We start from the raw sequence: 22,374 nt of genomic DNA, 5'->3' as shown, positions 1-22,374 counted from the left end.
ATAAATCCTTCCGGAGAAGGATGGGACTGAGGCAACATCTGGCCTGGGGTGGAGACACATCTGGAAAGGAGGGGGTAGGGAAGGTGGCAGGTCTGCGTCTGCAAGACTGCCTGGGCCCCGCTGTGGCCGAGGAGGCTGTCCTGGGAGGGGAGGAGGAGGCGACTGGCCAGGCCTTCCCAAGCCGGGTGCCCGGCTGTGCCCACCGAGACGCCCTGCCCTGGATTAGTTACGTCCCAAAGCTGGGTGCTGGACAGACAGCCGTGGTCTAGGTGCCTGGGTTCCCAGAACAGTGGGTAATGTCTACCTTGGCTCATTCAAGAGACCTGTTTGAGCTGGGGAAGTCCTGACTTTGGTTGGTTTGCATGGAGAGGCTCGGCCTTCAAACAGAGGTGGGGAAATGGGAGGTCTGCTCTGCCCTCAGACTGGGGGGAGGGGTCTCCCTATCCCATCCCCGCCCCACCCCCACCCCTCCAGCCCCACGGTGAGGACCGTGCCAGCACCTGGCTCCCTCATCAGCACCCATTGTGGCAGGCAGCCGCAAATGCAGATGGTGCTGATGTGTCTGAAACAGTTCCCTTCTTCTCTCCAATGAGCTCAGCTAATTTTAACCCAGAGGCTGAGGAGGGTGAGGGGGTGGGAGGCAGACAGGCAGCGGATATGAAGTAAGGAGCTGTCCTCTCTGCCACCCCACCCCCAGATCATCCACCCCTCTCCCTGCGAGGGAAGGGCTCTCTGTGAGACCCTGGGTGCTGTGGGGGTCTCTTCATCTCTAAGGAACACCTCCCACAGGCCCTTCCTGGGCTGCTTACACGGCTGTACGACAAGAAGGAGGCTGGATATAGATGAGGAGTGGGTGGTCTCCTTCCCACTGATTTCTTCACCCCTGAACTCCCTGCCTGGACCCTCACCCAGGAGGACAAGAGGGCTCTAGGCCTTGCCTGTGTCTGCCCCTCTCACTCCTCTCAGGCCCCTGCCATCACCGTCCCACACCATACTGTGTCTGGGCCAACTCCTGAGGGTTGGGAGAGGGTGGGGTCTGGCTGGGGACAGCCAAAGGCAACAAGAGTGGCTGATAGGATTAAGGACTCACAGTCATGAAGGCAACTACTTTTTTTTTAAGGGTTTTTTAAAAAGATTTTATTTATTTTTAGAGAGGGGAAGGGAGGGAGAAAGAGAGACAGAGAAACATTAATGTGTGGTTGCCTCTCACATAGCCCCCACTGAGGACCTGGCCTGCAACCCAGGCATGTGCCTTGACTGGGAATCGAACCTGTGATGCTTTGGTTCGCACACAGCACTCAATCCACTGAGCTACGCCAGCCAGGGCCCAAAGGCAACTACTTTTGCTGAAAAGGATTCCACACTCTCTGAGGGTGGGCTTTCAATACCTGGCTCATGTGTCACCTCCTCCAGAAGCCCTCCCTGATACCATCAGCATAGTTCTCCATTATCCCACAGAGATAACAGCATCCCTCAGGATACTCAGCTGAGCTTGAGAGTGCCGCTTCACTGGAGTGTGGGCTCTGCTGGACAGCACTGGCATCTGGCTCTCCCTCGTCACACACAGTGTGGTCATGGAGATATTCTGCAAGGCTGTGCTGAATGGGGGTTGGCTGTAGAGCCCTAAGAGTAGCCAGTCCTGCCTGGAGGGAATGTGTAATTTTACGTGTGGGTCAGTGAAGGCAAATGATTTTACTAAGACCTGCTCTGGGCTCTTGGAGAGGGTGGATTGACAAGCTAAAGACTTGACAAGCTTTGAGCAGAGCTTTGACCTCACTCTGGGAAGTGATCATTTCAAAATATAAATCTGTTCCTGTCTCTCAGGGCTCACCCCACACCCCCTCCACCTGGCAGCAGCCCCTGGCATCCTCCCCCAGCTTGGTTTACAGGCCCTTCCAGCTCAGCCCTGGTGGCCCCCAAACCCATCTCCTGTGCCCCTACTCTCACTATCAGTTCCATAAATGCTCAGCACTCTCCCACCTACATAGCTGCTACTTAGCCCAAGAGCCATTCTCCTGTGCCTCGCCCACTCCCTGAATGAGTCTAATTTCCCTTCCAGTTACAGCGTTAAGGCTACTTCCTCCAGTAAGTCCTCCCAGCTTGAGTCACAATGTGTGGTTTCTTGTAGAATTGCTGGGGTAGGAGGAAAGCTTCCAGAGCATTCTAAGCCACTCCTGCAGTAGGGCCCTGAGTGGACACTCAGCTATTGTTGGCTGTGGTTGGAGCCATGGCAAGGAAACATTCTGGGGTGGGCGTGGGAGACTTGTCTGCACCTTCAGACCCCATCCTAGTGCCTTGGACTTAGGACTATAAGTAAGAAAAGCCCACAGGGCCATGGGTCACTGCCTGCCCAGAACCCCTTCTAAGCAGAGAAGGTGAAGTGGTGAGTTCATAAGGGAATTTTCCCACCCTGACTGCATTTAGAATTACCTGGGGAGTAAACACAATCAGACGCCTGCACCCACTCCCAGAGGGTCCGTGAACTTGTCACCTGGAACTGTATACAGGCTGGAACTGGGCAGCTGAGAGGCCCTGTCTGCAGGGTGTCACGAGTGCCTTCTGTTTTAGGAGACTGTCTACACCTACCTGCTGGACAGAGAGTCCCGGCTGGTGTGTGAGGACCCACCCCACGAGCTGCCCCAGGAGGGGAAAGTCCGGTGAGCCATTCTTCGTCCTACCGCCCTCCCTCATGGTTAAGGATCTCAGGCCTGGGGCACCTTTCAAGGTCACCTGGTTTGCCCTTCCCCATCTGACCTTGACCTAAGCTTCCCTGCCAGGTGGGGTTTCTTGGCTGTGCCACTGACCCCAGCATAGAGGGGAGAAGCAATGTCTTCTTTGTGTTGGGCTGGGGGAGTGAACCGCACAGGGAACGTGCCAGCTGGTAGGGTTTCTCTGAAAGAGTTCTTCTGAATTGCTGCAGCTCCTCAGAGACGAGTCTTGGGATGTCAGGGCTGCAGTTTATCATTTAGAACCCCAGCAGGCTAGAAACACTGCCTGGAAGGTTCTCGCAGAATCACAGAATCACAGGGTTTGGAATCACTGACTGCTGGCCTTGCAGGGGACATGGGTATCTGAGAAGAGTGTGCAGAGGCGCTGTCCTGCTGTGGGCGCTGGAGCCCCACTGCCTGGGTCTGAATCCCAGCTCCCCGTTTGCTGGCTGTGTAACCTCGGGCAAGACACTCGCCCTCTCTGTGCCTCTGGTTTTCTCGTTTATAAAGTGGTGATAATAATAGTGCTTATCTCAGGGCTGTTGGGAGAATTAAATGAGTCTAGCACATGTAAAACACTTAAAACTGTATGAATGCTAAATATCTGCTTCTGTTTTCGTTAAGACAGAGTATTCGAATCACTGACTTTAGGAAGATGGGCTCAGTGCCCTACGGGCGCCTGACACCTCTGAGCCTAGGAATTCAGCCTCCTTATTTTCTGGATGGGCAAACATGAGGCGTGTCCAATGCCACACACCTAGTATGAGGCAGAGCCAGGCCTGGGACGTGGTCTTCTGGCTCCTGGCCATTCGGGGAACAATGAGGGGAAGAGGAACTTGTCAGACGAGAAAGCGTCGACAGGCTGGAGTGCGGGTCCAAAGGAGGGCGGGGCTCGGAGGAGGTGCTCACTGGCTTCTAAGCACTGTAGGCCCATCCAGGGCCAGGGACCCCTGGGTTGGGATCTGGGGGCTGAGAGGGCATGGGGTGTGTTCCTGGAAGGCAGCGCCCCGCTCCCTGGGGGAGAGCTTCTCCAGCAGGTCGGGAAGGCCAAGGCTATGGCTTTTTCAGGTAGTAGAAGGGGCTGGCAAGATGCTCACCTTTCTCAGAGGCCATGGGAAGAACTTTGGGGACACTGACGGTGCTGATGCAGGGCATGCTGGTGGTCCAGGTGCTCGGAACCCCGGTTCCTGGGTGCTGGGTCTCTCCCTCTGCAGCACCCCACAGCCTTCTCACCTCCACCTCTCCCAGTTGATTTCCCCACAGGGCGGGTGGTGGGTGACACTCTCCCTCCCCTTCAGCATTTCCAGGGGCTAGGTGAATCAAGCCGGCCATGCTCCTCTCTGGCCTCTACTGGCCCATCTGTAAGATGGCAGAATAGGGCTGGGAGATCTTCGGAATCTTAAGGGGGAAAAAATACTGTAATGTCCCCTTTTCTCCTCTGAGCCAGCTCCCCCACCCCTAATTCTCAAGAGCTTTGCTTAATATGAACTTGCCCTATTCAGGAAGTTTCTTCAGAGAGCCGAGGAAGGCCTCCCTGGGAAAGGGGCCCAGGATCGTGGGCTCAGACGGTGGCAGGAGCATCCTCAGGTTCACTCTGCCCCTTCTGGGGCTGCCAACACTCCTCTCAAGCTTCCTGCTGCTGGGGATGAGGGTCTGCGGTCCAGGAGGCTTGGAGGGGGCTCAGACCCTTTCAGTGTCCCCTAACCCTCAATCACTTCAGACTAAGTGAAGCCTTTGGAAAAGGTACAAAAAAGCAAAAACAAAAACAGACAATTAGGAGGGAATGTTTCAGTGCCGTTAGCCCAGAGTTCTGTGGCATGGGGAGGGGCGTGCCTGCTGGGGGACAGGGCTCAGAAGTCCCAGGGGGCTGAGGAGGTAAGGCTGGTGAGAGGTGAGGGGGTGGGGGCGTCCCTTGGGACATGGAGATCAAAGTCCATTCAGGGCGGTGAAGCGTGGGGGTGAAATCTGCCCTCCACCCCCACATCTGGCGGTGAGCCCACCTCCCCCACGAGGGCTGAGACATAAGTATGTGGAGGGGGAAGAGCACTGGAATGGCAGCCACACAGGCCTGTGCTTGTCACAGTGCCCAGCGCACAGTAGGGGCTCAGGGGCTGCTGGCCTTCCAGCCCCAAATCCCCACACACTGACATAGCGGGTGGCCTTGAGAAAATTACTTCTCTTTTGGCCTCAGTCTCTTTTTCTAGAAAATGGGTGGGGTTGGGTACAGGGCACTTCCAGGGGTGTCCTCTGTGGCACCGGCTCCAACAGGAAGCCAAGGCCAGCCCCCTGCCTGGCTGAGGTGGAGCCCGAGCTGCAGGTGGTGCCCAGTGCAGGGGCTGCTGCTCCAGGAAACCCTGGAGGGCTGGCCAACAGGGCAGGTGTGAAGTGGAGGCAGGTCACAAAGACAGATAAGGGCCGAGGGGAGAGGCAGAGGACGGGGGTGGGGAGGGTGGAGATGGGCCACGGGCAGTAAGCAGGTTACCGGCTACCCAGCCGTGCATGCCAGGGCCTCCCCCGCCACTCCTCGGGCTCGCAGACGCCCAGCTTCATCCTCCCAGTGTGTTTCAGTTTCCTGCCTCCTTGTGCTTGGCGCGCATGCGCTCTCCTCTGCAAAGTCCTTCCCTGCCGTCTCCATCTCGACCAGCCCAGCCTTCGCTTCTTTTCCAAGACCCAGATGGAGGCCCTCAGGAGGTCTGCTCCATAGCTGCCCGGCACTAAGGGAGATCCAGTTTTCAGAAAAGGTGCCTGTACCAGAGTCGGTCCGTCCACAAGCAGAACCCTGGGCTGGGAGCTGGGAGATCTGGGAGCCAGAACAACGTGGCTGCAGTTACAATCCCATGCGCTCTCTCGGGGCCGCAGGGTGAACTTCCATGAGGTGACAGGATCGGACGCTGGCATGTGAGGGCAGGGCCAGCTCTGGGTTCCGAGAGCTGCGAGGGGCCTCAGGATGCATGGGAGAGACCCTGGAGGGCTGCCTGGGCCTGGGGCTTTGTGGAAGTTTTCAGCTCCCTCTTCTGGGCTCCCCGCCTCCATCTCTCAGCCTGTTTCCGTCCCCAGCCTGCCGCTCTCCTCTTCTTATTGTGCCTCCCACCATCCTAAAGCCTCTGACTACCCACTGCCGAGCACAGCGAAATCCAGGGCCTTTGAGCCGAAACAGAGATACCACCTGCACTGCCCCAGCTGGTGGCCTACCACCATGACCACCTAGGGGTTCCCAGGGCTCAGCCTTGAGGAGTTGCTTCCTTAGAGCTGGTCCCTTCTCACAGCAGAATCCATCTATCCATCTGATTTGTCTCGAGGGACACAAGGAGTAGTCTGTTCCCATTTCTGGAGTCTCACACTCTGGGAGAGAAGGAGAGCATCCAGGTCCTGGCCAGAATCATAATTTGTCTCCGAGAGAGAGAGGAGAGGTCAGGGTAGGGTTGAGGCTGGGAGGAGGGGTTGGAAAAGGGTTGGGGTCACGCCAAAGGGTCTCAGACGAGTGAAAGGTGGCCTGCACACCCAGCTCTTTCCAGACCACCGGCCCCACCAACAGAAAGCCTTTCCGTCAACTCTTTCCACTAAACAAATAGTTGTTAAAGGGACGGAACTGTCATAAAGTCCACACCCGTTCCTCCCTCCGCTCTGCGCCCATCTGTCTTTATCTTCAGTGGGGCAGATCGTGACCACCCAGGCGCCCGGGGCTGAGTCATTAGCCTTCAACCTGGACAGCTGGCCCCCGGGTGTGTAGTGCCCTCAGCCCCCACCATCCCCCCGATAAAGGGGCGTGGGGTGGGGGAGTCAGGAGGGGAAAGGAGGTAGGTAGAGCATGGGCTCTGGGTCGAGGAGAGAACCATCTCGGGGTGAGCAGTAGACAAAGCCCCCGCCCCCATCTGGGGTGGGGACAGCAGCTCTGCGAAGGGCACAGCAGAGGAGAAGGGCTCGAATGGGGACAGGCTGAGGGGAGCATGGTCTGTCTGGGGCCATGGGATGTGGCTGGGCCAGCAAGACCAGGATGCAGGGCAAGGTGCCAGGGCGTAGGACTCCTGAGGGTAGAGGATCCGTGGAGGCCCCGCACTCGGTGGGAGATCTGGGCTCCCGCCCCCCCAAGGCTGACCTGCCCCAGCCCCGCCTCTCCTCTGCGGTCCAGGGACCACAGACTGTGGGGCGCTCACTGCTGCTTAGTTTCCTGTCTGTCAAATTCTTCCTGTGTAGTGAGAGTTTTTTCCCAGCAGCCAGCAATCAAACCTGACCTTTACCTTCCCCTGCTGAAGTACCTCCTGGGTCTCCTACTGCCCTCGGGGTCAAGCCCAGCTCCTCAAGTCCCTGTTCCCCTCCGGTCTTGCTCTCTGCTGTCCAGCCACACCAGCTCCTTGCCACTGGCCCTCCCCAGTGCACATATTCTTTCTCTCCTCCAAACTTCTGCACACACAGTTCCCTCCGCCGGCACTTTCCTTCCTGTCTGCCTTGTTAACCTCTGCATGTCTTCTAGGACGCAACTCCCGCGTACCCTCCTCCAGGAAACCTTCTCTGACCCCACTTCCGTCCTGCACCTGGGTAGGCTGGGCGTACTCTTCCTCCCTTTGTCAGAGCCCGCACCGCGCACTCGAGCAGGCGTCTGCTTGTCAGTCCCTGCATGATGTGGGCACTCTGGGGGTCAGGCACGTGATCTGCCTCCTCTTCCCACTCAGTTCTCAGTACCAAACCTGACCCAGAAGAACCCAGGGACAAACACTTCGTGGAATGAAAGGCTTCAAGCAGAGTGTTTCCATAAGTATTTAGTCGACCAAACTTGATCTGGCTCTATTATGGGGGATGGATTTAGGGACTGGACAGGAGGCAGGAAGCTAGGCTAGAGGCTGTGGCAGGGCCATGGGAGAGGTGGCTCTGTGTGCGCCGGGCAGTGGCTTGGGAATGGAACTCAGAGGAAAGTCGTGAGAGATGCATGGGAGGTGACTCACTCATTGGCTGGGGGAGGTAAGGAAGAGGGAGGCAACTAGGGCAGTTTGTGGACAGGCCACAAGGGCCCCGGCGGATGGCTGTGCCACTTTGGGGGTATTGGTGGCAAGGGTCAGTTCAGATTGGGACTGGGTGCCTTTGACAATCTCAGGGACAGGCATGGCAAGCCTCCAGGAGGTCTTTGGGTGTCCGGAGCCCATGAGAGGGGACACTGGAGAGTCATGAGGCCATTAACACAGAGGAAGGAGTTTGGTGCAGAAGAGAAGCTGAGGGTATATTCCTTCATCAGGGCCTTGGGGGGAGAGAAGAGGTTGAGGCAGACCTGGGTCTGGCGTGGGGCGGTGGGGTCGGGCCGGGGGGTGGGTTTGGAGCCAGGGGCAGGTGGGGTGAAGCTGCCGAGTCCACTAGCCAGCGATGCAGGGACCAGTGCCACCTTGTGGCTGCCCAGTAAGCAGATTGTCCCAGCCCGAGTGGCTGGGTAGGGTCCACAAAGAGGATTTGGATAAAGGTCACCAAGGCCAGCCCTGGCCTCCATGAAGTCCCAGCTTTTACCAATTTAGTCATCAGAAAATGTAGCTGCCATTGCCCTCCCGCCACCCTGGATTCCTATTCCTTCCCGGGGCGATCAGCACAGTCACACCCCAGAACTGGAGCCCAGCACACCAGGAGCCTTACAGGCCCAGAGTGTGCGGGCTGGAAGCTGGGAGACACCACTGGTTCTTCACAGGATCTGAACCAAGGACCACGAGCGAACATTTCTGATTCAGAAGGCCTCGTGACCTAACTGAGATGCCCAACCTTTTGGTCCCCGATTTCTCCAGCTGCTGTGATCTCCTGATTTGGAGACTTGGAGACCAATGGCTCTCTTTTTTTCATCTGACCTTTGCTGGGCTCCCCTTAGTGATCCCCCCCACACACGGGAGTCCCAGCACCCCCCCCCGCAACCAAGCTTCTCTTTTAGCTAGGCCAGGAAGTTCCTACGAACACAATTAAGTGGAGGCAGTATGAGAGATGAGGAACTCAGGACAATTAATCATCAGGGAGTGACATTTGGTGAAAAATCAGTCACTTAATTAAGCAGAAAGAGCCAGAGGCTGAGGTGGGGTGGGGGATGGCATGTGTGGTGGGGGCAGAGAGAAATTCATTCTTCCCACACCCACTTCCTCTCCCCTCCATCACACCTATGCCCTTTGCCTCCTCGACATTCATGCTAGTTCCTTGTTGGAAGCTCACACCCCCTTAGGTCTTAGGAAGGTTCAGGCGTACTGGGTAGGAGTATGGGTTCTGATGCCAGCTGCCTGGGTTCAAATCCTGGATCTACCACTTATTAGCCATGTAACCCCAGACAGGTTACTTAACTTTTTGTCACCTTAGTTCTTCCACCTGAAAATAGAGATGATAATGATGATAATATTTGAGTCAGAGGATTATTGGGAAATCTGAGTTCATCTGTGTAAGTTGCTTGGACTGTGCAAGGCATAAAGAGAAAGTCTGATAAACTTTAGTTAAGGAGGTTATCGGGGAGGCTTGGAGATGGTAGGTCACTTGCACAAGGTCAGGTAGTAGCCGTGGTCAGATTTAATCCAGGCAGCCTAGCTCCACGCTCTTGTTTCCTTGCTCTGGGATGTCGGCTGGCTCCTAAGGTCCCTTTCACATATCTACTAGCAAGAGGCACCAGAGGCCAGACGATGGCTCACTAGGGTCCCTGATTCTTACTGTTGTCCTCCTCACGCCCACCCTGCAGCAGGTCAGCTTGTCCAGAGGGCTGCAGATGCGCAGGGGCCAGCCCGCTGTGTGTCTCCGCGCCAGGGCTTGCTCTCTTTGACCCGGGGGCTGAGAGGGGATCACGTCCTTTTTTCAGAGAGGCTCTGATCTCCCGGAAGCGGCTGGGCTGCAATGGACTGGGCCCCTCAGACGTGCCCGGGAAGCCTTTGGCCAAGTTGGCGGCCCCCCTGGCTCCTGACACCCAAGGTAAGGGCTGGGCGCTGGGCAGGGGCAAGGAGGGACTGTGGGCCCTGCTCCCCAGACTGCGTCTGTCTCCTGCTTCCATCTGTCAGTCTCCTTCTTTCTTTTGCTCTGTGTCTGTAGCAACCCCTCCATCTAATTCTCTCTCTGTTGTGCTACTAACCGCTGAGCCTCAGCTCCCTGATCTGTAAAACCGGGACAGCAGAGCCTACCTTGAGGGGGTGTGGCGAAGAGGAGCAAATAAGATAACGCATGTTAAGGGCCTGCCACATACGAGGGCTTGGTGGCCGGTGGCCGCAGTGACAATGTGTTTGTGCCTGTTGCTAGATGGGCGTAGCTGTTGTCATGCTCTCTCTGTTACTGTCTCTGTTTTTCTTTCTCTTCCTCTCCGTGCTCCCTGTCCGCCATGTCTCTCCGCCTCATGTCTCAGTCTCTCTAGGTCTCTGTCCTCTGTTTCGATGTGGAAAGTGCACAAGACTGGGAGTCAGGAGACCTGACTTGTTGTGTGATCTTGGGCAAGTCACTTCCCCGTTCTGGACTTCAGTTTCCCAATCTGTAAAATAGGGGTGCTCGGCCTGACCTGCCTCCCTCCTTCTCAGGGTTGCTGGGAGGACCTCAAGAAGGTTGTCAAGTGAGGGGGTTTCCTGCCACGTAGGGGGTCTTCATTGTGTTTGTCTTTGTCGCTGCCTCAGGACTCCCCTCTGTTTCTCTGGGTCTCTGGGTCTCTCTGTGTCTCTGTCCTAGCCTCTCTCTGTCTGTGTCTTTGTCTCCCTCCCCGGGTCCTAGCTCAGTATCTCTGAGCCTCACTGGCCCCGCAGGACCACCTCATTGCCCTCTCCCCTTCAGTGCTGGTCATACCGCTGGTGGACAAGGAGGCTGGGGCTGTGGCAGCGGTCATCCTGGTAAGAGCCCTTGTGGGGTGGGATGGGGAGAGGAGAGTGGAGGAGGGAGTGATGGATGGAGTTGTGTGTGTGTGTGTGTGTGTGTGTGTGTGTGTGTGCACGCGCACGCGCGCTCGTGTGTGTTGAGAACAGCAAGCTGGGCTGGAGTTGTAAACATGGGGTCTGGGAGAAGTCTGGGGCTCCTCCCACGCCGCACCGCACCCCTCTGCCCACCGTGAATGGGTGGGGCCAAGCATCTGGGTTCCATCCCTCTCCAGGCCCTTCTCCCAGGTGGAGGGAGACATTCACAGTCTTCTTCCTGTCCTGGGAATAGAAGAGTTAGCATCCCTAGATCAACATGACCTCAATAAGGAGCCGCCTTGGGGCACAGACAGATCCATGGGCTGGCCTCGGTGCACCCAGAACTCCTCTGAGCTCATTAAAACACGATTAAAGCTTTCCGAGGCGGCTGACCTTTCCAGAGCTGCTAGAGGGGGAGGCGCAGGGCAGTGGCTGGAGGGGGGTGGTGGTGGCGGTGCCGTGGGGAGAGGAGGGGAGAGGACAGGAAGGAAGGGGTATTTGGCTTGGTCTCCTCAGTGTCCCATCTGCCTGACTGAGGGAGACCTTGGTTCCTCCCGCCCCCCAGCTTCTGTTCCCACAGGGAACAGATACGCTGTTGGCACAGAGTTCTGAGCACAGCTTCCCTCCTCCTTTGGTCCAATCTGTGCCAGAGCTGGTCTCTTCGAAGAGGACGGGGCTTGGGACGATGTGCAGAAGTGGAGGTGGGAGGCGGTGGCTTGGGTCCCGCACCTTTACTGGGAAAATGAGTCTGGGTGTCAGGTTTCTGAGAAGGACCTCCCGTGTTGGGGCTGTGAGAACTGGGTCCGAAGAGGAATGACTTCCGCCAAGGGGAAGACGTCTGGAAGGCTGCTCATCTTGTGGGCAAGAGGGCGGATCCACGGCTGCCGTCCACCTTGGCTCTGGCTGGGCCAGGAGTGCAGGCTTTAGCCTTCCGACCCGGGGAAGAAAGGCCTGTGTGTAGGTGTGTGTTGTGTTGTGTAGGTGTGTATTGTGTTGAATTTAACTCACTCCAGCAAAACCCTGCTCCAGGCCCCACGCCAGGCTGTGTGCTGGGGCCGGGAGAGGAGTCAGACCCACTTCTGCCTTCTGGAAGCTCTCCATCTGGAGGAAGGCAGGAGCACCCTCAGACCCCTACCTGCCAAAAGAAATAAATGCAGGTGCTCTGCTGGGAGAGGCGGGAGGGCAAGGAGTGCCTCACCGTTGGAGAGAGCGTCTGAGTGGGCGCTGGGCCGTGGATAGGAGGTCGCCGGGCAGAGAAGGGACCTGACAGTCTAGACAGAGGGAAGAGCATGAGCAGAGGCAGGTGGGGAGAAGGGTGGTGGAGTGTTGGGGGGAGAGTGTGATCCTGGGGAGGCTGAGGCATGGGGTGCCTGCTGGTGAGCAAGATGCTGCCTGGGACTTTGGCTCCCAGGAGATGTTCCCCCAAACTGTCTTTCACCTCCTCAAACACCCCTGGCAGTGAAGAGCTCTTGAAAGGTATTTGGATTATTCACAGTCTGCCTCTTCTCCAAGCCTGTGTCCTCCTACTCAAGTAGAAAAGCACGTCTCCAGGACACCCCTCTCCCCAGTGCACACACATCTGACAGACCCTGTCCTGCCGCTCCGCCCTGGGGCTCCTGGGCCACAGGCCCTCACATCCCCTGAGAGGCAGCACAGGCAACCTTGAACCTCCCAGCGGTGACCACATCCCAAGGGCAGAGGGTGCACAGGGTACAGGGGGTGTACAGGGCAGATGTTTTGGGAGCACTGACTCACCGGCTCCTTCCTTAACAGCCTCATTGCCCTCTCTGAGTCTCTGCTCTTGATAGTCATCCATCCACCCATCCACCCATCCATCAATCAGAGGCATATTTCTCAAGCACTGCCAGGCGCCGTGCGCTAGGTGCTGTGAACGCAGCAGTGATGGAGACAGACCACACAGGCCCTGCTTCCACAGACCAAGTCTACAGGGCAAGTCAGACAAACAAGGGGGCAAAATCAGGGTGGAACTGCAAGTGATGGCAAATGCAAGCAAGGAAACCAGGAAGTGCTGCGAGGAATACCGGGGCCTGATGGTGTGTGGTCGGTGGTGGGCCATCTGAGACACAGGCCGTCCAGGGGCAGGACTGCCCGGACGAGTCCCCAGCCTCTGCAGCCCACAGCCCCGGGCACCTTGATCTCAGATTTTCTGTGTGAGGAACAGAGTCTTGGGCTCTGTTCTTCAGTTCTGGGATAATAAGTCCCTTTGAGAAGTGGGCGGCACTTGGTTTCTGGCATTTGATGCATGACGTGCGCCCACGCTTCCCCCCAGCTGTGCCAGTCATGCCAGCTCCTTACATGGGGATTAGCCACATTGATCTTGGTGAGGATGAGTGGTGTAGGGGCTGTGCTGGGTCATCAGCCCTTTCTACAGCCCCAGTGCTTGCCGCTGAGTGTCACCACTGGGCCCCAGACAAGCTCCCTGATTAGCCAGAGTGGGTGTAAGTGCGTGTTTCTGTTGCTGAGCAAAAGCCATGTGTGAGTGTTGGTGGCAGTGTGTTTGCATCTGGCGGGAGCAGAATGCGTGCACGGCTCCTGGGTATGCAAACTCAAGTACCCCATGGACAGTTATGAATGTGCGCGTGTGGGTGGTGTAAGAACTGTGGGTGTGTGAGTTGGTGACTGAATCGTGTATGTGTTTGTGTGTGTCTGTGTACACGCCTGCATATCTCCATGGGAGAGTGAGTGTGAGTATGGGTGTGTGTGGTGGGGGCTGGGAGTTGTCATGAGAGAGTGTACTGTGCTTGTGTACCTGCTGGGTGGGGAAGGGGTGAGGCAGCTCAGGAGTGTGTGCTAGGGTGGGGTGAGGCCCAGGGGGCGGAGGGCTCCAGTTCCTTCCTTTCTCGTGGCCTTCAGAGGCGCCCGTTCAGTTTCCCAGCTCTATACGGGACCAAGCTGTTTGGGCAGCCCAGGAACTGGGTGCCCCCATAGGCTTAGTGGAGTTCCAACCCTCCCTTTTCCTCAGAGACGGGGCCAAGCAGATAGAACAAATAGGTGTCCTCCCCCATCTCCGAACAGCAAGCTGCCCACATGTGTGTGCATGTGAACCTCGTGCAGACGAACCGTGCCCCGGCCTCCTTCAGATCCCCGTCCCTCGGGACTCAGACGTGGCCTCAGGTCTCCCTGCCTCCAGTGCCACTCCCTCCAATTCCCCTTGCGCCCCGTAGGTCATGGCCCTCAAAATACAGTCCAGTTCCTTGGCCTGGCACTCAAGGCTCTTCCCCCTGGGGCACCGTGGACCCCACTCCTGCCTCGTCCTCACTTCCCTGAACCAACTCCTACCCAGCACTGCCAGGACAGCTCCTGCCTGCAGTGTCCCCCATCTTCAGGCTCTCCTTGTCCCCCACCCCATGCTTCAGTGCCAGTTCTTCAAGCCTCTCAGGTGCCCCCCGCTCTGAGTCCCACAGTCTCTAAGTTCCAATCCACCCGGTCCGCCTGCTCCTTCTCCCTCAGGTGTGAGGTTCTGTACCCCCAACCACATCCCCCATCCCGCACAGCCAGGTGTGAGCTTCCCGGGAACCTGCTGGTCTCCCCTTCTCCATCTGCTCCTGGCAAGGGGCCTAGAGAGAGGCAGGCAGGCCTCTGCTGAGTGGGAAGGGGCGATAAGAAGGGGACCCCGGTGCAGTCACCATGGGGTGCCCCACAGGTGGTGAGCAGCCCTGAGCATGCACCAGCAGAAGCTGGTGACGCAGGTGGAGTTTTGCTGGCAGGGCCTGTAGCGGGTCCCAGACTGCCACCCCTCCCTCTCACCCTCCCGTTTTCTGTGTCAAGCACCCAAGCAGGGTTTGGGGAAAGGGCTTCACTGGGTATGAAAGAGGAACTGGGGAATTTCTGGTAGCTGACACAGGGAAGTTAGGGAGGGACAGGTTCGTATGGGTGGTGATGGGATTCGGTCCAGAGAGTGGACGGTTGGGCAGAGAAGGCAAGAGAGTGGCTGGCACTGCCCCGACTCTGCCACTCAGCCTGTCGGTGCCTTGGTTCCTCTGCCCGGTGGAAGCCTGCCCTACTGGGTGGTGAGAATCCCATGTAAGGCAAAGCACTTTATTTCTTCATCCATTCACTCATTTATTCACCCATCCTCTCGAGTTCTTAAGGCACAGCAGATGCGTCATAAATATCGGACCTCTTCCCTAACCTGCACTCAGGAGCAGCTCGAACCCTGACTCAGAAAGGGTGGGAGTGGAAGGCTTAGGCCGATAGTACTGATTCCATGATCAGGTCCTGCAGGGCTCCACGGTCTGGGAGAGGAAGAGGAGTCCCGCGTCACCCCCTTCCCTCACTGTACACCCATGTCATGCCGTTATGGAACAGCAACTAAGAAGGCAGAGGTCAGGAAAGTCCCACTTTTATTTGGACTAGCTCTAGCAGGCTTCCTGGAGAGGTGGGTACTTTTCTGGGGCCATGTGCGTGGCCGGAAGGACAGGCTATCAGTGAAGCCCACAGACTGGAGTACGTGTGTGTTGGTGGGGACAGGTGTGTGCCAGGCATGGGGAGGGTCCTCTGGCGGAGAGAGGAGGCTAGGGAAGGTCACTGCCAGTCCCTCTCCCACCTGCCTCCAGGTGCACTGTGGCCAGCTGAGTGAAAATGAAGAGCGGAGCCTCCCAGCCGTGGAGAAGCATGTGAGTGGGGGTAGGGCTGGGGTGGGATGGGGCTGCTGAGGACGCTCAAGCACAGTGTGTGAGAAGATGATCTGGTCAGGGAGCTGGAGAGACCAGGGTTCCAGTCCACCACCTTTGGGCTGTGTGACCTTAAGCAAGTCACTTAACCTCTCTGAGCACCAGTTTCACACCTGAAAATGAAGATAAAAAAAGCACTGACCTACTTAGGGTGCTTGGTGAGATAAGGCCAGTCAGGGATCTTGTCAGTACATAGGAAGGACTACCTACACAATGATAGTGAGGCTCTTTTCTGAGATTTTATGTTGGGACTTTAACAAGGACTTAGGACTCCCTGTGGCTAGAGACACAGAGAAATCTGACCCTGGCCTCTCTGTGAAGAGTCTGGGGCTCCGGATGGAGACAAACCCTGTACTCTGTGTTCGAGGAGGGAGGGACGCTCCAGAGGCAGCGGCAGCCGCCCCCCCCCCCCCCCGCCGCGGCGGGTGGAGCGCCTCGGGATGATTGTTTGGGATGGGGGTGGGGGCGGTGAGCACTGCAGGCACCGAAAATGGCTTGAGCAAAGGCGGAGGGTCCTGAGGCGGCGATGGGTGAAGGTGGGGCGAGTGACTAGCTGATCACTTGGCTCTCCCCAGACCCTGGTGGCCCTGCGAAGGGTGCAGGCCCTGCAGCAGCGTGGACCCGGAGTGGCCGCCGAAGCGGCCCAGAACCCCCGGACTGCGGGAGACCATGAGGGCGGGTTTGCATACACCAACCAGGACCGAAAGATCCTGCAACTGTGTGGTGAGGATCCGGCGGAGCCGGTCCTGGGGTCGGGGCAGAGTCGAACTTGGAGGGGTGGGGCCTACGTGGTGGGCCTTAGAGACCGGGCGCGGCCTGGGGAGGGCCGGGGTGATCTACCGCGGGACAGGCAGGTGGCGCAGGCTTGGGGGAGTCTAAGGGCCCTCTCTCTAATCCGCGCCCTGTCGTTTCAGGGGAACTCTATGACCTGGATGCCTCTTCCCTGCAGCTCAAAGTCCTCCAATACGTGAGTCCCTATGCCCCTTCCCCTGTGCTCCTCCAGGGACCGACTTCTTCTAGAGCTCTCCGCCTCCGTTCAGATCCCGACGTCCCGCCCCGCGTCTCTCCTCCACCCACCAGAGGAGCCTCAGAGGGATGAGAGAGTGGGGAGTGGGGGTGGCCCAGATCCGCGGTCAGCTTCTCCCTCTGTCCCTCCCTTTCAGCTGCAGCAGGAGACTCAGGCATCCTGCTGCTGCCTCCTGCTGGTGTCCGAGGACAATCTCCAGCTCTCCTGTAAGGTGAGGGCCCAGGCCCGCTGTGGGACCGGGAGAAGGACCTGGGTCTCTGAGGGGAAAAACCTTGTTTATCCTTTAACGGGCCGCTGCCCCTCTGTCCTCAGGTCATCGGAGATAAAGTGCTGGGGGAAGAGATCAGCTTTCCGGTGAGTCCCGTGTGGTCCCCTGAGCTGGAGTCTGCAGGAGCAGCCGGCTAGGCACATCCAGGATCTGCCTGGGGAGACTGAGGGAATTACCTGGATCTTGGGATCTACTTAGAAATGTCGTGAGAGCTCCCAACCTTTCTTGATTAGGATTCGCTGGGAGAACTCTCACACAATCTACAGAAAGGTTTACTCTGGACCAGTTCACTTCTGTCGGGGTGTTTCTGGATTTGGCTCTGGTAGAATCCATTGAGATGGATGAGAATCTGGAGCCTGCTTTTCTCCCTCCTAGTTAGGAGTCTTCCATAGGGCATTCTGGTCAGGAGCAGAACACGGGCCCCTTTTCTCAGTGTTGACTCCATCCGCCATTGGGGCTGACTTAAAAGGTCCTGGAGCTTCCAGACTTTGGGGTGAGGGGTGGGGTCTGAGATTGCCTGACCTCCTGCCTGGCTGGACCCTGACTCGGCCTCCCCTCACTCTACAGTTGACCATGGGACGCCTGGGCAAGGTGGTGGAAGACCAGGAGTCTATTCAGCGGAAAGACCTCACCTCAGTAAGCCATGGCCTGGCTGGACCAGGGGAGGAAGCAAAGGGAGAGCACCCTGTCCAGTCCTCAGGGCCACGATCTCTGGGGCAGGGCAGCCTGGGCATGCTGGAGACAAGACCAGGGGGCTTTCTCCCAATCCACCCCTTGTCATAACACTTCCCACCCTGCAGGAGTCCCTGAGAAGCACTGTTGCAGAGTGCGGTGAAGGGCTGGGGGAGGAGGCGTCCTCTCTCCCTCCTCCCCTGCCCAACCTGCCTCCCCTTTGCAGGAGGATGTGCAGCAGCTGCAAAGCATGATAGGCTGTCAGCTGCAGACCATGCTGTGTGTCCCCGTCATCAGCCGGGCCACGGACCAGGTGGTGGCCTTGGCCTGTGCCTTCAACAAGCTCGGAGGAGACTTGTGAGTCTGGGTGGGGTGATATGGGTCAGGAGGTGAGCCGAGAGCCTGGACAGGGTTCCACTAGGGTAACAGTGCTGGAAGGGTACTCGGCAGGGGGTACTATTCCAGCAGTGGTGGACTGAACGGTTTGTCATTGCAAAAAATCATGGAATTATGGGGGTGCTAGGCCCTTGCAGCTGTTGCAGCTGAGGCACAGCTAGTTGTTGATTCTCTGTCACCTATTTCCACTTATGTAAAGTCATGTTGAGGTCCCCGGGAGCTCCCCTTCTTTTTGCCCATTTCCTGCAGTTGGGTATTGGCCTTCCCCCCACTCGCCATCCCCTGTTTTGCATTTCCACTGGGAACTCCCTGATGGAGGGGCAGTGAGCTCGGGTGGGTGAACTCTCTGGGACCTGCAGAGCAGGTCGCTGACAGAGAGGACAATGGCTAAAGGGGATACAGGCTTGCAGACCAGGCTGAGCTGAGGGTTTTTATAGGCACTGACAGGGCAGCTGTAAGAATCATAAAAAATGGAGTGGTGGGAAGGACACAGAATCAGTAAAGAAGTTTAGTTAGGAAGAATATCTCAAGAACTAAGTTCAGATTTGAGGTCCAGGAGTCGTAAATAGGTCCATAAATAGATTTCATGTCCTATACTGATTCACCAATTGGCAGTAGCAGCCTGCCTGAAGCATCATGTTGAGACTGGATCTTAGTACTATGATTGATTAGCAATGTCTGTCCTGGAAGTAGGGTCAGGATGTAAATGGTGCCACACTTGGTCCTGCAGGTCTAAGAATTTGGGTGGAGTCCTACAGGAAGGAAGGAGCAGGCAGGTGAAAGGTTGAGTCCAGATTCCAGGATGTAGAGTGATGCTGACAAGATGTTTGGCCCCCGGGGCTCAAACAAACAGGCTGGGTTTGAGGGCCTGGGGCCCCTGCAGGACGTGGGTGCTGGGAATGTTAGGACCAGAGAGGTGTCAGAGGCCCCGGGGTGGGGTCTGCAGGGGTGGCAGAGACCTGGGGGTTGCAGGTCTGTGTAGCAGGATGTTCCACCATGGAACTCTGCAGGCAGCGAGTGGACCTGGGGAAATAGAGAGTGAGGCGATGTGGGATCTGTCAGTCGGTACGGGTGGGCCTCCTAGTGGTGGGAGAGTTTATGCCATTCAGTAAACTCACACTGAGCACCGACGGTGTCTACCTGTGCCCACCAGGTGGCCTTGGAAAGGCCTTTCAGGAGAGGAGTGCAGAGCAAGTGGGGGTCCAGCAGGGGCGGCGACCTCTGTCTGCTGGTTGTAAGACTGGGTTCTAGACCTAGAGCTAGAGCTAGAGGAGAGGTGGGATCAGAAAGCAAATGAGATGGGGCCTTGGTGACAGCCCTGAGTTGAGGCCCAGAACAAGGGCAGGGCCATCTCTGGGCTCCACATATCTCAGGGAGTGGGTGCTGAGTGTATGAGCCAAGGCGGGACTCAGTTCAAAGTACTGGCTGCAGAGAAGCCACCTGGAATTCGGACAACAGGGACTCTGGAATCCCTCCAGCTGGGGGTGTGGTGGGGCTGATGGCAAGGGCAGAGGGAGAGTACAGTTAGTCATTGAGCAAAGACTTCCCAAATATCTCCCCTGTACCAGCCTCTGAGTTGGGCACGGGGTGATACAGCTGTGGCTCCTGCCTTTAAGACTTAAAGTTTATCTCAGGGCATAGAGGGAGGTGGGCAGGAAAGGTATTGTAGGCAGAGCGGACAGTGTGGGGGAAAGCATGAAGGTGTGAAGGAGCCAGAGGTCTTCTCAGAATGATGAGGATTTTAGTTTGGCTGAAGCTGAGAGATGCCCAAAGATGAGGGGAGAGTTGGGGAAAGTAGGACAGTGGCGAGAGCTGGACAAGACAGGACAATGCCACCCCCATCCCTGAGCCTGGAGGGAGCCTTTGGGGAGGAGCAGGGGAACACCCAACTCTGGCCTGGGCAAGTCTCCAGTCCAAGGAGGGAGGTCCAGCCTCAGTCTGGGTAAATCTGAAGTCAGAGGATGGAGGCACATGGCTGGGCTTCCAGAAGCAATAGCCTGAGGAGGAGAACCCATTTTGTTCTGAGGAGAATGAGAGCTCCCCCTTCAGGGAGCCTCCAGTCTGAGGGAGCTGCCCCAAGCCACCTGTGCAGCGAGCAGCCCCGGTGGAGGAGAGTGGGGTTAGCTGGTAGACCTCTGAATGGGCTTCCTGGACAAATGGATGTGAGGATAAATGGGAGAGAAGTCTGTCATTAGCTCCCTCTCTGATGACCTTGCCTCCCTCCCCAGATTCACGGACCAGGACAAGCACGTGATCGAGCATTGCTTTCACTACACCAGCACTGTGCTCACCAGCACCCTGGCATTCCAGAAGGAGCAGAAGCTCAAGTGCGAGTGCCAGGTAAGTGACCTGACTGGCACCTCTCTCAGGGACCAAGGCGCCCAGCTCTCAGCCCCAGAGGTTCATCCACAAGGGAAAAGCCCATGTGTATCTGCACCCTGGCTGGGAGATTACCGAGTGCCCTGGAGGCCTTTCAAAGAGCTAGGTCACTTGTTCCTCAGGTGGGCCACTGGTTGCAGGCGCTGTATGCGATCACCCTCTAGTGTTCAACTTGGGTACTACAGCAACATCTGGGTGACTGAAGCTAGAGGCGAATGCAGATCTGAGACTCGATCTAGATTTCTGTACACTTTCACTGGGGTGATTCCTCCCACTCCTTCACTTAACAGCCAGATGACACACATAATTAGATTCTGACAATCTGCAGTATGTGCAGAGAAGCTCCTGGGGATGTTGGAGGCAGGGGGGTTGGAGAGGGTCACTTTCTGTAACCTGAACTCCTATGATCTCCATTTTCTCCATCCCAGGCTCTTCTCCAAGTGGCAAAGAACCTCTTCACTCATCTGGGTGAGTGCACTGTGCTCCTCCATGTGTGGTTGTGGGATGGGAGTGGGGCTGGAGTTTGGAGAGGAGAGGTGGGAGGGAGGGCTTGGCCGTGGCATTCCGGTCCAGTCTCATGACTGCCCCCCACGCCCCTCCCTCACAGATGATGTCTCTGTCCTGCTCCAGGAGATCATCACAGAGGCCAGAAACCTCAGCAATGCTGAGATGTGAGTGAATTTACCCCTGAGAGGGGAGAGACAGGCCCCAGGCCTCAGTCCTCATCCTCTCCTTCTCCCTTCTTTTTCCCCTCCACTGCCTTCTTGTGGGACCCCGTCATATTTTATACAGTCCTGTACTTCATGCCTGTGACCATCACTAGACTGTGATGTCCAGTGACAGTAGGGGCAGGGCTCGTTTTGCTGGCCTGGGGTCCTCAGCTCTTAATACAGTGCATGGCACAGAGTAGGTGCTACAAAAAGAAAAAAAAAAATCTTTGGGCTGGACTAATGTCTGGAGTCAGTCAGCCCTGAGGAGAGTCTTTCGGCATGGATCACTCCTGGCCTCGGAAATCCGCGCTTGCCTCAAGTTGTGAGAAGTGGGGGTGGTTGGAGAGGGGTGTCAGGACCCTGTGGACCAAAGCCGTCTCCCCACAGCTGCTCCGTGTTCCTGCTGGACCAGAATGAGCTGGTTGCCAAGGTGTTCGACGGGGGCGTGGTGGAGGACGAGGTGAGGCGGGTCGCGTGGAGAGTGTTGCTGCCGTCCTGGGGGTGTGATGTCCACGGGTGCTGGGGAGCAGGTCGGTGGCCCTCTCTGAGGCCAGCCGCTAACTTTTTCCTCCCAACCCACGCCTGCCCCTGCAGAGCTATGAGATCCGCATCCCAGCCGACCAGGGCATAGCGGGCCACGTGGCGACTACGGGCCAGATCCTGAACATCCCGGACGCATACGCACACCCGCTTTTCTATCGTGGCGTGGATGACAGCACCGGTTTCCGCACGCGCAATATCCTCTGCTTCCCCATCAAGAATGAGAACCAGGGTGCGGATTCCTGGCAAAGGGCTGAACAGGGCCAGGCCGGGGCGGGGCCTGAGCAGGATGGGGCGGAGCCAAGTAGAAGGGTTGGTAGTCCTTCCTCACTGCTCTAGCGGTCCCCTAGCAGAAAGCATAGGTTTCCGAGGCATAGTGGTGGTGGTGGTGGGGTCCCTTGAGGACACCCTGGGATGGCAGATCCCCACAGATACGTCCACCGGCCGGTCCTAGCCTCTCTCCCGCCCCTAGAGGTCATCGGTGTGGCTGAGCTGGTGAACAAGATCAACGGACCATGGTTCAGCAAGTTTGACGAGGACCTGGCCACGGCCTTCTCCATTTACTGTGGCATCAGCATCGCCCATGTGAGTGGGGACACGCTGCTGGATGTGCTTTTGTACTGTTGGTCACTTCTGGCCTGTTTCCCATCTGAAAATTTCCTATTTCCTATCCTATCCTGTTAGCAACCCAGGACCATGGGAAACCCCAGTTGTCATTATTCACCTGACCCACCCCCACCTTCCTCTGGAAGCAACCTCAAATCAAGCCCCAGGTCAACTTCTTTTTGAGAAACGTTAGGCCTTATTGTCCATAGCTGGCAGCTCTGCCATGAGACTCGAACCCATTGGTCCCTGACACCACCTCCCCTCCTTGCTTCTCTTTCTCTGCTGTGGGCCTCAGGCTCCATCACTGAAGACCAGGGCAGGCCCAGGAGGGGAGGCAAAGTGCCAGATCTAATGCCAAGAGATCCCAGGAGAGGCGCAAGGGGACTTCTAGATGAAGGTTGGAGGGGGCTCCGTACTTGGGGCTGGAGCTCGAAGGCTCAGACTAGGGCCAGCTCAGGAGGTTCTCTCTGACCCTTTTGTCCAGTCCTGGGTATTCTGAGATTTGACAG

The 22,374-nt window shown here is 57.2% G+C and overlaps 1 protein-coding gene across 4 annotated transcripts in view; it reads left to right on the top strand.

Annotated features, from left to right (window-relative positions):
• Positions 1-22,374, top strand: part of PDE2A (phosphodiesterase 2A) — a 90,795-nt gene that overhangs the window by 60,565 nt on the left and 7,856 nt on the right. For all 4 annotated transcript variants that reach the window (XM_045817962.1, XM_045817963.1, XM_045817965.1 and 1 more), the window contains 16 exons: positions 2,569-2,657; positions 9,508-9,617; positions 10,458-10,513; positions 15,151-15,210; positions 15,843-15,990; positions 16,182-16,234; positions 16,431-16,505; positions 16,607-16,648; positions 17,130-17,198; positions 17,461-17,591; positions 19,859-19,970; positions 20,438-20,477; positions 20,617-20,680; positions 21,107-21,179; positions 21,314-21,491; positions 21,732-21,844. In XM_045817962.1, the coding sequence (XP_045673918.1) occupies positions 2,569-2,657; positions 9,508-9,617; positions 10,458-10,513; positions 15,151-15,210; positions 15,843-15,990; positions 16,182-16,234; positions 16,431-16,505; positions 16,607-16,648; positions 17,130-17,198; positions 17,461-17,591; positions 19,859-19,970; positions 20,438-20,477; positions 20,617-20,680; positions 21,107-21,179; positions 21,314-21,491; positions 21,732-21,844 (1,413 nt within the window). The remainder of the gene's footprint in view (positions 1-2,568; positions 2,658-9,507; positions 9,618-10,457; positions 10,514-15,150; positions 15,211-15,842; positions 15,991-16,181; positions 16,235-16,430; positions 16,506-16,606; positions 16,649-17,129; positions 17,199-17,460; positions 17,592-19,858; positions 19,971-20,437; positions 20,478-20,616; positions 20,681-21,106; positions 21,180-21,313; positions 21,492-21,731; positions 21,845-22,374) is intronic.

The sequence above is a fragment of the Phyllostomus hastatus genome, unplaced genomic scaffold (assembly GCF_019186645.2).
Source record: "Phyllostomus hastatus isolate PE091 unplaced genomic scaffold, TTU_PhHast_1.1 phas_scaffold_317, whole genome shotgun sequence".
In the NCBI taxonomy this organism is placed as follows: domain Eukaryota; kingdom Metazoa; phylum Chordata; class Mammalia; order Chiroptera; family Phyllostomidae; genus Phyllostomus; species Phyllostomus hastatus.
Note: the sequence above shows the minus strand (reverse complement) of the source record. Positions and strands in the feature narration are given on the sequence as shown.